This window comes from Ornithodoros turicata, chromosome 7 (assembly GCF_037126465.1).
Source record: "Ornithodoros turicata isolate Travis chromosome 7, ASM3712646v1, whole genome shotgun sequence".
In the NCBI taxonomy this organism is placed as follows: domain Eukaryota; kingdom Metazoa; phylum Arthropoda; class Arachnida; order Ixodida; family Argasidae; genus Ornithodoros; species Ornithodoros turicata.
In genome coordinates, this window is record NC_088207.1 from 16,476,775 (window position 1) to 16,490,007 (window position 13,233).

A 13,233-nucleotide genomic window follows, 5' to 3' on the forward strand; every position below is an offset into this window, starting at 1 on the left:
TTTAAGAGTGTACGTATGAACCTGTAGCAACGCACGAACATGAACACGGGGGAACAACAGAGAGGTCGTTATACCGCTGTAGCATTTTTATTTTATTTTTATTTTGAAGTGTGTCCTTCATCTCGAATCCGCAACATCGCGACCTGCTTGACGCATCAGGGATGAGAACGGAAAGAGTAGCAGAGTTCAGCCGTCTACAGACGTCAGCAGCAAGATATCAAATTGTGTGACACAAAAACAACGATATTATTTATTTGTTGTACTTCAGTAGCTTACAATACAATATTGAATGAGAGGTGTGTCCGTGGTATTGTCTTCTCTGCACGTCTTTGTCTGTTTGTCCCAGATCCGACATGAGGTTCATCAACTTGGTACGTCACGTTGTTAGTAAGCGACAACCGAGGCTGGTAGGTCACACCGAAGCCGGGGTCCGTCTGCATGTTTTTTCGTCGTCTTCGTTGTTGTTACATTTTTGAATGGGACATTTGTTATTACTGTATGTTTGAAAGGGGGACTTCGCAAGACCCTTAGGTGAACATCATACCAACCTCCCGCTCTATATGGAATATTGCCATTGTAGAGGAGCCTTCAATATAGGGATACAAACGATGGAAATGAAATTTTCGCTTTGGAAATCCCATTTCGCAACAAATTACTTTCAATTTGAATTTATTTATTTTTAGGTGCCTGTGAACAGCCGGTAAAAGCCTGGGTAACAGTGCACACTTAATCACTAAAAGCAATCAAACCAGAAAAAAAGATGCCAAAGAAAGAAAGAAAGAGAAAAAAAGGAAGGCGAACAGCAATATTTAATATACGCAGCATACACAGTACTTTGAGGCATACAAAAATAAGTAGCAACAAGAGCAAACACTGATAGTGATGAAATAAGGCGGCCCTGAGTAACTTCCGTAAGTGTGGTCAGAAACATTCGAGTACTATTCAGTACTATCGAGTACTATTCGAGTACTATTCTGTCACTGCAAGTTTGTAATGCATGCTCACATAAAAGGTTAAACATGTTAAATTAAACGTGATGAGGGCATCCCTAGATGTAGCTCCTCACTCATCACATTCAAATGTTGTTTGACAGCAAAAGCGGCTGAATCACTGTACGCCGGTGTATATAGGCTAAACATGAAAATTATGTTGTTGTCAAGGGTCGCCGTTGGGGTTTCGAGCGCCCATAGTTCGTCTGACGGACATGCTGGTCCTGTTTTTTGCGAGGGCAGCCTACGTGACGCTCGTGGTCTACACTACGGAGCTCTACCCAACGACGGTACGCTGCTTTGGTTTCTGCATCACCATCGTCTTCGGAAGACTGGGCATTCTGGTGCTGCCCATCCTGAGACACTTTGTAAGTGCCCCTTGCTCAGTAGGTAACGTTGAAAACGGTATGCGCAGTGTGAATGGTACCAGTTGTGTGCAGTGGCGTATCTAGGGTGTGGCAGGTGTGGACAGGTGCCATGGGCGCCAGGTGAACAGGGGCGCCATTATGTGGTCGGGTGTGAATGTGCCAGGTCGGGCACTCAACCTGACACATTCATAAATGATCTAAAGCAACCACCATTAGGGAGGTTGTAGTGTGAAACCTAGTGCGGACCACACGAAAACGCATCCCCAAGGACATCATGTTAACCATGTTGCCATGGGCGCAGGTAGCTCTAGATACGCCACTGGTTGTGTGACTCGATGCCCCGTGCTTCCGCAAGTGCACTCTAAGAAAAAAAGGAGTGCTTCTACTCCTTTTGGGGACTAAATGCATTGCCATAAAAAATAATCCCTTTCGGGAGTATATGCACAGCAGTAAATGAATGTTACAGAGTGGACACTGTTCTATGAGTCCCAAGTACGTGATTCGTATGCATGCATGAAAATACCGTGATATATCGAGTGATATAAAATCTTGCGCCATACATAGTGCACAATTTGCGAAGAAAGACGCACTAACTCTCTCTATTACTCTGTCTGGATGGAAAATTGCTACGTTGGCTGGGTTATACAGCCTTATGCCATCAAATTGACCAAGGGCACATATTTATGTAGACTGTTGCGTTCAAGAGACCATTCGCGCAGTTCAGTGACAATTTGCAGACCTGGGGAGTAAATGTCGGGGTTAGGGGACGAAAATGGGGAGTAATTGCAGACTATGGGAGTAGAAGCTGCGATTACTCCCGCGAACCGTGTTAGTATTGACGGTGTTACTCGCAGTTCGATTACATTTTTGGCAGTGAATCTTGTTACAGGGCAATTTCACGCCGAATCAGGCAGGGTGGTCCGGTTGACCTCTCCAATTTTTTCTTTCTTTCATCCATACATTAAGACCTTGTCCCTAGGAGCCTTATTTGCGCTGAAAGTAGTCGAACATAATTGGTGGTTATTTTTTTATGAACTGTCATTCAGAAGTGGGCATTTCGACCATTGCGCTTCCTACGAAGTTTGACGCCACGTATAATTCATAATTATTTGACATATTCAGCTGAATTTTTTTTCACATATTGTCAGTGATGGGTAGCATTGCATCCTAAGTTCTGAAGATTCTAAGGTTTGCCTTTGAGGGGATCAAAAAATCGCAAAGTTGCCTCGTTTGTAAAATATGGTACGTTTTGGGAACCTCACTAGTCGTCTCCCAGTTGCGATACCCGAAAGTAATCTACATCACTGTGTTCGTCTCGAAATGCTCTTTCTTCTCATAGCAAGTACATCGTATTGTAATTTGGGGCAAGGCATCCAACAGTCGTTTTGTGATCGGTGTCTACCGAAAATGCGTAAATTCGACAACGCGCATCCCGTATATTACCACTCGTGACATCGTTCATCTTACTCACAAACGTTCTTCGTGACGACTAAAAATAGCGCATCAAAAGACAAAAAATAATAAATCCTTCAGAAATGATTGAAGTTACGTTCGTAACGCAACGTAGTTCGGAACATAACTTCGACCACATCTGAAGCATAAAATCTGTATAGATGTGCTTGTTTGAGTCGTCCTGAGGAACGTTTGTGACTAAATGAGCGATGTCACGAGTGGGAATATATGGGATGCGCGCTGTCGAATTTACGCATTTTTGGTAGACACCCCTCACAAAAAGACTGTTGTGTGCGTTGCCCCAAAATACAATACGATGTACTTGCTATGAGAACAAAGGGCATTTCGAGACGAACACAATGATGTAGATTAATTTCGGGTATCGCAACTAGGAGACGACTAGTGAGGTTCCCAAACGTACAAGATTTTACAAACGAGGCAAATTTGCGATTTTTTTTCTCATCAGAGGCAACCTTTAGAATCTTCAGGACTTAGGATGTAATGCTACCCACCACTGACAATACGTGAAAAAAAATCAGCTGAATGTGTCAAACAGTTATGAAGATACATAGCGTCAAACTTTGTAGGAAGCGCAATTGTGAAACATCTGAATGATCTGTTATTCAACGAGGTCATATGCGACATCTCTCGTTCTACTTTGTGAATCGTTTCCAGAAACTGCATGAACCCCACAGCCGCTATAACGCCAATAGAAATAGAAATACAAAAAACAAAAAAAGCTCATAAAAATCCGGCACATGTCTGTGCACCAGTGAGGAGAGACCACGGAGTAGAAAGAGGGAGACTGAACTCGACGGGAAACATGGTCCCTAATAGACCTCTCCCTGTTTGTAAACAAATGACGTCATAGTGTTCGAGAGCGCCACCGGTTTGGTAGAGTTGAACTATGCTTGAAGCTATGGGGCCCACAAGGTCGCGCCCCAAAGTCACGGTCTGGAGGGGATTACGATGATCCCTGAAAGGGACGCGACCTTCGGTTTTACTTTTCTTTCAATAGGAGGCAGCGAACAAGTGCTCGTTCGTGGAAACCAGCTCTCCCTTTCCGATCTGTTTCGGTTTCGATGTGTCTACCAACGTCATGATGACGTTTCTCGGGTAGAGGTTTATTCTCCGCATAATTTCCGTTGGCGCAGTGGCCCAAGCGCGCCCTGAAAGGCTGGATTTCAAAACGAAGTAGCCTTGGCAGTGCAATATTAAGAACATAGTGCTTCGTTATTGTACACAAAAAATACAGTACGGTTACGACTCGTGTAAGGCGAAATTCAGCGTCAGCTGTACGTGTGGTGAAATTAGGCCGAATGAAACTGTGTAGACAATTTTTTAAAGAGTGATAAGTACCGATTTGTGGTCGCTGAAATGGGTGGTGATGTGAGTGGTGACGAGGTGAGGGGGCTCTCATCGTGTACGCTTTCGGCTATATACTAGAAATCCGGTGATACCACCGATAGCGGTTGTAAACCGGTGCGGTTTTCTTCCTTACCCCCTACATGTCTCCGACGACAACGACGCGATCTCGGTAAAGTCTGTACTATAGACGACCCTCAGTTTACGACCATGTGACATCACATGAAGACCGGTTCGAGGTTATATTTTGCTGTGGTGGGCAAGAAGCGGGAGAAACGCGTCGAAAAACCTAATCGATGACGTAGGGGCTCAGGTCGTCTATACAGCTCGCGCTGTAAAACTCACGTACTTTGGTTTTTATCTCACTTTCCTCACTTCATCTCACTTTCCATCGATAGCGGTTGTAAACTAGCGGGATTCTCCTCCTTATTCCCAGCGCTGAGCGCACACGCGATAAGAGTTTTGTGCGGACATGCGAGTACCGACGACGCCGACGCGATCTCGGGAAAGTCCCCACTATACACCTCACGCTGTAAAAATTGTGTAAAAAGTGTAAGCTATACACTGTTAAAACAGAACTTCACCACATAGCACGCTCCTAGCCAACCGTCATTTCGAATGATATCATTTTGTGTCCTTGTTTGCTTAATATGGGAGGAGCCACCTATCTGGGACACATTATGCTTGTCCCAGATATAGGCTCCTCCCGCTGTTTTGAACGAATCATGACACAGAATGATATCATTCTGTATGGTGGTTGGCTAGGAGCGTGCTATGTGGTGAAGTTCTGTTTTAACAGTGTACGGTACGCGAGCGTACAAGGGGGAGAATACACATGAGTATTCTTTACCGTCACTATTTTAGCGCTTTTTAGCTTCAACCTCTCGTATTTCTAGAAGGTTTCGCAGTATAGCGCAATGTTTCACGATCTGGAAATAAAGTTCGCGTGACTTGGCTATCCCTTAACCATTACTGGTATTTTCTGTATTTTGTTTATGGTACCCACACTCTTAAAAATGAACTTCACCACATAGCACGCTCCTAGCCAACCATCACCCCGAATGACAACGTTCTCGCCTTAGATTTGTTGAAAACGGGAGGAGGAGGAGCCTATTTTGTGCCGTGCATAATGGCAGAAAATAGGCTCCTCCTCCCGTTTTCAGCAAATCAGGGGCGAGAACGTTGTCATTTGGGATGATGGTTGGCTACGAGCGTGCTATGTGGTGAAGTTCATTCCTAAGAGTGCATAGCTCGGCATTTCCGTCCTTCGAAACTGACGATTACAATCATCTGATAAGGCGTGAGTACGGGCCCTGCTACGAACTCACGTGAGGGTCCACATGGACCCGTCGCACGGAACTTCGTCGCTATAATGTCGCCACCGTGGCAGTGGTTTTCAGGCATTCGTGACAGTGGTTTTCAAGCATCTTGCTATGCAGTGAACGTCTCTTTTTAGAGTGCAGGGGTCGTCTTCTAAAGCCGTGTGGCAGATGCATCGCCATAATGTTGTCACCCGGGTTTCATGGTAGCACTATGTCTGCAGTCGATTGTATCCTGTTTCCTTGTGCGTTCGAGAGTAAGCAGTTTGGAGATAACGGAGTTCCGAGAACAGAGTTTCTTTACTCCACATTCCCCCGAAGGCCTTATCGTCGCCGTCTCACATGACCACGACCATCTCTATAATACACGACCATAACATTCGCCCGTTCCGCCTACGGGGCTTCCGTCCGCGGCCCGAGGAGCGGAAGTCAGGCATTTATACGCGCGGGTGCCCACCAGGGGCGCCACTTGCCGTACCCAGAAGAGCGCCTGTTGTAGCTCAGCTGTGTCCAATATAAGTGGTCCTTGTGATTAATTCTTCGTGCCTACATGTTTGTGTATTATTGTCGTAGGTTCTCAGTGCATGTAGTGCAAAGAGTTGGGAAACTAAATACTCCGAAATGGGCTGTGCTCTGAAGCGCATAGGGTGGCACTCGCGTGTCATGTGCTGTACATCGTACATATATAAACTTGGCAGCGCTACCTTCTGTGTTGGGCCAGTTACCATGCGTTTACGATTGTTAGATGCAAGCGCGTTCACAGCTAACGTTTCGCGTGATAGGCGTTCCGTGTTAACATACACGGCAGTTACAGAGAATGGGCGAATGCGACCGTAAGAAACAGAGCAAGAAGAAACTGTGTTCCTGGCAAACAAATGACGTTACGACGTCCAAAAGAATTTATTCTATAACCAAACACTAAAGTTTTGAATCAGCAGTTGCTTGTTTTGTTTTCCTGCTTATTGGTACGTTTTTATTTTTACTTTTTCTTTGCGGTCTGCCATTACAATGCTCAGCTAACTTTCAATATGTTGTTGGGATAGAAGCCACATTGAGAACTTTTCTTGATGACGTCTTTTCGCGAAGTTATTTTGTGGTGCCTGTTTCTTTGTGTTCCCTTTGCACTCCTGATAGATGCAAGCCCACGTAAACTTTGTAATCACTAACGTCGCCAGTATATCGTCACGTCCTGGAGGCGATGTTAGCCGAGCAACGTCAGGAGAAGATGTGACGTCCTGCTTATTGGCTGAAGAAGACAACCTCCTCTTTCTCCCCCCCCCCCCTCCCCAAGCTTCCACTGGATGCCTGGTGGCACGACGCCGCAGAGTCGTAATTACAGGTTGCTCGTTTTTTTTGGTATTCTGGAAACACCTTAGACACGGTGCCACGTCTGAGAATTTTGCGCTTTGCGCCCATGCTAAAGTCCTCGACTTTGAAACGCCGAGAACACGCTGCCGAGTAGTCTGTCGGATACCATGGTTCATTCGTTCTTTCAGAGAGATATGCCTAAAAGGGCAGCTATTAGATAACATCCGTAACCATCCGTAAACTACACAATATATGAAATGAAACAATCGCAATGCAGATGGGTCAAGACCCCGCGATATCATTTTCAGCCACTTCTATACCGTAAGGCATCATTTGAGAGGAACTCGTGGAAGGAAATACTCGGGTCAAACACTGCGTTCTTCGGCTTGCAAAGAGTGACGGTGCAGTACACAATCACGTCTCACGTCTGAAAAACCATGCACTGGAGACAAACACCGCCGACCAGGTGTAAAAACCAGCCAAAACCTAACGCGAATGACTGCAGCGACGGTACCGGTTCGGTATCCGCATGGCATGCGTCGTCTGCCGAGGGGCCCATATTCAGCGCCACAAACGTGCCGCTTGGCGAAACTAAATCTTCGGCACTGGGGCTAGGTGCACGCGAGTGTTATGGTCGTGTATTATCAGGTCCCCCAAGGTCGCCATTTTCCCATGTATTTGTTCCTATCCCGATGCGTGCAATGCCGGAGGCCGCCCTTAGATACCCCATTGTTACCAGACGTTGGCTTGCGTTTGATTGTAGCGCGCTAAAGATCCAGTTGAAGCACAATCCAAGCCAGGCCAAGTCACCGAAGGAGAAATGGACGACTGCGCCTGCGGCGCCTGGTGCGACAGGTACACGATGTGATGCACGCAACCGTGCACTAGATCCTTCCCATCGCTCAACACGTTTAAAAACGGGACCAAAAAGTAAAACACGACACAGAAAGTTATTATACGCGTTTTATTTGGACATATAAAGACTAGATTCATTCGCAGAAACAACAAAAACATTTTGTCGCTAAACTTAGCGCGCTGAAGTGGTCCGGAACGGCAACAGTGGGGTATCTAGTGGCGGCCTTCTTTGTTGCACGCTTTTACGAGGTGAGTTTGGGGGACCTGTGTATTATAGAGATGGTCGTGGGCGTGACCTTTGTCTCTTTGTTTACGGCCTTCGAAACTTGAACGCCGTAAGTGCGCCCCTCATAGACCCAATCACAAAACAGATCTTTTTTTCCTTTTTTTTACGTTTCTTCACTCTATGTAACCTAACTCTACTCCGGTAACTTGAGTCTGTTCATAAGATAACACATTATTTGCATTCTAGTATTATACACATGACAACACTGCAAAATGTATGTGCAGAGCATGTGGTCGAGTTCGGAGACGACCGCAACCTTCTTCGCCCTGATATGTCTTCTAAGTAGCGCCCTGGTGCTACAATTACCCGAAACCATGTCGGAACATCTTACCGAAGCTGTCAAGACCGAGAAAGTAAACGTCTTTCGGTAAGTTCAATGCGCAAGTCGATCGCAGGAGCACACCATAAATGTATCAAGGGGCACTATTCTCGCAATGAACTTGGGGTCAGTTGTCAGGGCCAGTTCTCACTTGGCGACGCCCGACGCGGCGTCGTGAGCGGGCGGCGGAAGTAGAGACGCATTTCCGCCGCCCCGTCAGCGCGCACGATTTTCATGTTCCCACCACAGTGGCATTCCGTCGTCCAAAACAGACGAAAAATCAGGAGGCGTGGCCTTTCTGCGTCACCTAATTGGTCGCCAGCAGTCGTTCTCGGCAGCTGTCGCCGACGTCGTGAAAGAAGTTCGGCATAGCAGTTTTTTTTACTCGACGTCTCTCCTCTCCCGACTCCGGAAATGCGCGTCTATTTCCGCCGCCCGCTCACGACGCCGCGTCGGGTGTCGCCAAGTGAGAACTGGCCCTAAGGCTATAGCAGTGCGTAGCACGCTCTGCGCCAACCGTTGTCACGAATGATAGGGTTATCGCTTTTGATTGGAGAGAGAGAGAGTGACATGAATGCCTTTTTGGGCCCATTTGGATATACGATAACTGATAATACGATAAAAGGAGTACGCTTCCCTCTCTGTTCGAATCAGAAGAGATAACCCTATCATTCGTGGCAATGGTCGCCGTAGAGCGTGCTTCGCGTCTGCTTTTAGAGTGTAAATTGTCAAAATTTGAATTTTTTGCATTTTGAGGCATCGGAATTGCTGCAATTTTGCGCTAGCTGAGATTGGTCTGTGTGATGGGATTGGCAGCAGCGGCCTGTGGCTCGACCAATAGAAATACAGGAAAATTTCGGGATGTGCACTCTACAAGCAGAACTTCACCACATAGCACGATTTTAAGACATCTGCGTTATGTCCAACACATAAACGCCGTCTAGTACACGTCTGCAGTACGGTAATTTGTGTGTCAACATTCCAATGTTCTTGTCTTGGTTGGTTGGTTGGTAAAATAACAAGGGGAGGTTGAATTCGCGCAAGCGTTCTTGTCTTCTTGCACATCTGTCAGTAAGACTATTTGCAAATGCACGTCACCTATATGACTTAATAACATGAATTTCAAGATTTCGCAAAGTTTCTATTTAAAGATGCCGGTTTCCCGTTCCGGATAGCTCACAATAGGGCGCAAGTGCTCGAGTGTTGTTTGATGGCGCGTGACGTTACATTCTCATGACTAGCGCCTTCTTTCTTTCTTTGGGGACCAATACCAGCTTAATCAAAGGGCTGTATTGGAGCAGCTGGTACATAGACGTAACAGAATAACTGTTGCAGGCAACGACGACAAGGGAAAGAACAGGAGCGACTGCTGTGGAACGACTGCTGGTGTTTGTGTCGTTTCTGTTCTCACCATTATCGCCGTTCTTTGCAGCCGTTATTCTACAATGACAGCTCACATGGAAAGTAATAAGGTCGGTTGCTTTTGACGGATGTGTCAATGGCTTACCACCATGTGCGCGAAGCAGTGCACAAGCTGGTTCTCTAGTGGGTTCCAGCCCATCGCGGTGTCGTGGGAAATGAACAGGCCGACAGCGCCGCAGAAGTTGCTCTCTCGCCTCGGAGACGCGTATTGGGCTGCTGAGATGAGACCGTCGTTCCATTCTTCGACGGCTCGTGACTCCCCTGCCTTCCCGCCAATGGACAACTGACATTCTCCCCAACTATGCTGAGAAGACTTGATCCAATGTTCGCTTTCCGCATGCCACGAAGCACATCTAGTCAATGCTGCATTAATTCGTCGAATGCGAGTCGGTGTGGCTTTTACAGCTCTGTGGCGCTACCGCTTGACAGAAGTTGACTCTCCCAGGTACTGTCACTGCGGTGACAGTATCACAGCGCACACACGTGTAGAGAGCGCACACACGTGTAGAGAGTACTAGGGCATATAGTGAGGGTGACTCATGATGCTCTTTGTGGCAATGGCCAATATGCCTGACAGGGCAGTGCCATTGGCTATCTGGCCGTTGGGACCTGGTTCAGCGGATAGAGCTAACAGCCAGAACTAGGAAGCGAACATACGTCCGATCCGATAGATGTCGCTGAATAAACAATTTTAAAAATAAGGAGTCGAAAAAAAATCCAAATTTTTTGAAACGTACTTAGTCTGAATCATGAAAATATACGTGGTGTTGAGTTCCTGAGTGCCGAGGTAGTCGTCGCTACAATATATTCCCCCTTATTGCGTGCTCGGTAGCTGAAAGTTCCACACTGATTTTCTTTGTTTTTTTCTCTTTCTTCTTCAACCTGCTTGCTACATTCTACAGAACTCTTCTAATCAGTCCTACTGGTTTCGACCAGAATCGTGTTTTAAGCGTTCAAGTACAAGGGAACCCCATGTGCAAAGACCATGTCAACAACAACAACAACAAAAAAAAATGACATGAAAATTCGCGCTCTAATAGACACTGACTCGAGTTGCGAGCGATAAAGTATAAAACTCCATGAGACGGACTTTTTAGGGGACCTTTTCTCCGGTTCCCAGGTGGACGACACCGTGACCAACGGCCTCATGTTCCTCTTGGCTTGAGCCTTCCGGAAAGAGATAATCGTAAAATACGCTGCTATAATGCATGTTTGCTGCGGAGAGAAACACGGCACCACAATCCAGTCAGGGGTATTTCCCATCACTTCCACATCCTTCTAATAGCCTCCAAAGGTCTCGCGACAGAAGAAAAAAAAAAAAAAGACGGTCAAAACCAGCCAAAAAAGCCGGATATGCAGCAGATATGGGTGTCGCGCCCACCTCCTGCTAGACACCCTTCTTCCCCCATATGAAAATCCTGGGAAATTGATCGAGTCCAGTAGTTGATGCTGAAATGCATGTACGATACATTTGGGGGTAGGAGGACTTCTTGGACTTGCGAAAAATCGATCGTTTGCTTAGGGCAAAAACGACTCAATCAGCCTCCCTGTTATGTTATTCCAAGTTATCCGATTGACGCCGAACGAGGTTTCAACAATTTTCGCCATTTCTTCACTTTAGGTTGCGTCCACTTCGTCTTCGACGCATGCTGAAGAGCAAGCGTCGCAGGAAGAAGAGCCGAAAGGGGAACAATGTCAGCCCAGAATAAGATCACCAAGTCCCCTCTATACCCACCACCGCCTGAATCTCCGTGGCCAACTACGCCGTCCACGACGTCTATTGCAGTGTGTGTGTGTGTGCGTGTTTCTATGTATGTAATCGATTGGAACCTCGCGTGAACCATGTTATGGAATATTTAATTATGTCTTCAGTGACGTGTCGGACTTAAAGCACCCTAAACTATGGCTTGAGCACATCGCATCCTTCTGAATAGCGCTTCACCGGGAGGAGGTATTTGCGCCTCTACTCTATATTAAAGGAAGTGGATTACCAAAACTACTTACACATGCGCCTGTGCTCACGCAGTACGCTTGAGCGCTCCTGACGTGATGATTCGTCCGGAAACATGTTTAAACGAGCACGTCCTCGTATAGTCCTATATTTACTTGATGCGCGTCTAAGCAATATATCATTAAAGCAACATTTGGGAGTGAACGTTGCCCCTTCATCATTTTGCATTCTTCATCGCTTGTGATTTAGGAGTGAATTCATCGCAGGTGTTGAGCAAGCGATCTCCGGGAACCGGCGAGTAAGTTTTGGGGACATTGCAGCCCAGCGTAGTATTACTGTCGGCAATGTTGTGGAGGCAATCATTCGCGAACATTTACTCTTCTGCAAAGTCTGTGCAAGATGGGCTCCACGGCACCTCACTTGTGACCAGAAGGGGGCGTGCATGGCAGTCTCTGAGCAGCTTCTGAGCCGGTTTCAATCCGAGGGGCACGAATTTTTGCAATCAATCGTCACATGTGATACGCACAATTTTACTCCAGAGACAAAGAAGCAGCATGGAATGGCGACATCAGGCTTCCCTGCCGAAAAAAAAAAAAGAAAAAGAATAGAAAGAAAGAGAAAAAAAAGCGAGATGCAGCGGTCTGCTGGGTAGTCCATCGGAGCTGTCTTCTGCACTCTTAGAAATGAACTTCACCACATAGCACGCTCCTAGCCAGCCATCATCCCGAATGACAACGTTCTCGCCCCTGATTTGCTCTAAACGGGAGGAGGAGCCTATTTTGTGCCTATTATGTACGGCACAAAATAGGCTCCTCCTCCCGTTTTCATCAAATCTAAGGCGAGAACGTTGTCATTCGGGATGATGGTTGGCTAGGAGAGTGCTATGTGGTGAAGTTCATTTTTAAGAGTGTGGGGCATGCGGGGTGTCATTAATGTGGACTTCACGGAGCAATTCACGAATAGTGGTGCCGTGCGAAGCGCAATTCGCATCAAAAGACCTGGGTTGTTGTCCGGAATGGTCATTCTTCTTCGCGTCGTCCTCGCGCGGCGAATTTGACGGTAGCAACGCAATAAACAGCTTCCATTTCTCCTGGCCTAAATGCGCTAAGACGTTTTGCACCATGCCCCTTACAGCCCAGATGTAGCCCCAAGCGATTATCATTGGTTTGGGCAGTTAGATGTGAGCTGCAGGGTGCAGAGCAGCGGGGCGACACAGCAACCAAAAAAAAAAAAAATCGGATACTGGAATAGCAGCGAATTTCTGCCGTTCGCCAGCGCAGGTACCCTCGTTCAATGCTGTGGGACCGCTCCTTATCGCCATGCGCTCCTATCGGTGTGGGAGCGCAGCCCTGCTGCTCCCCAGCCGTTGCTTTGCTGCTACTGCACAAATCGAGGCTATCGGACACCAGTTTAAGTGCGTCTCCACGTTTCGGATAGCGCCATTGGAAGGCTCTAATTGATAAGATGCGATCCAAAGGCAAATCTTTCCATCATAGAGCGCGCTCACGGCCAATCAGCAAATAGTATGAGTATTGCTGTCTTCTGATTCTCGAAAACGGGTGGCAGCAACACTTTAGTGTACGCAAAAGTGCTAGCTTT

The 13,233-nt window shown here is 46.8% G+C and overlaps 1 protein-coding gene across 4 annotated transcripts in view; it reads left to right on the forward strand.

Moving 5' to 3' along the window:
• LOC135399591 (solute carrier family 22 member 7-like) overlaps positions 1–11,789 on the forward strand; it is a 74,582-nt gene extending 62,793 nt beyond the window's left edge. The window contains exons 9-11 of one of the 4 annotated variants that reach the window (XM_064631317.1): positions 1,161–1,357; positions 8,167–8,309; positions 11,305–11,474. In XM_064631317.1, the coding sequence (XP_064487387.1) occupies positions 1,161–1,357; positions 8,167–8,309; positions 11,305–11,392 (428 nt within the window). In that variant the 3' untranslated portion in view covers positions 11,393–11,474. Of the gene's footprint in view, positions 1–1,160; positions 1,358–8,166; positions 8,310–11,304 lie in introns of those variants that run through there. The other 3 variants (XM_064631319.1, XM_064631318.1, XM_064631320.1) reach the window with 3 other exon arrangements.
• The last annotated feature ends 1,444 nt before the right edge of the window (positions 11,790–13,233 follow it).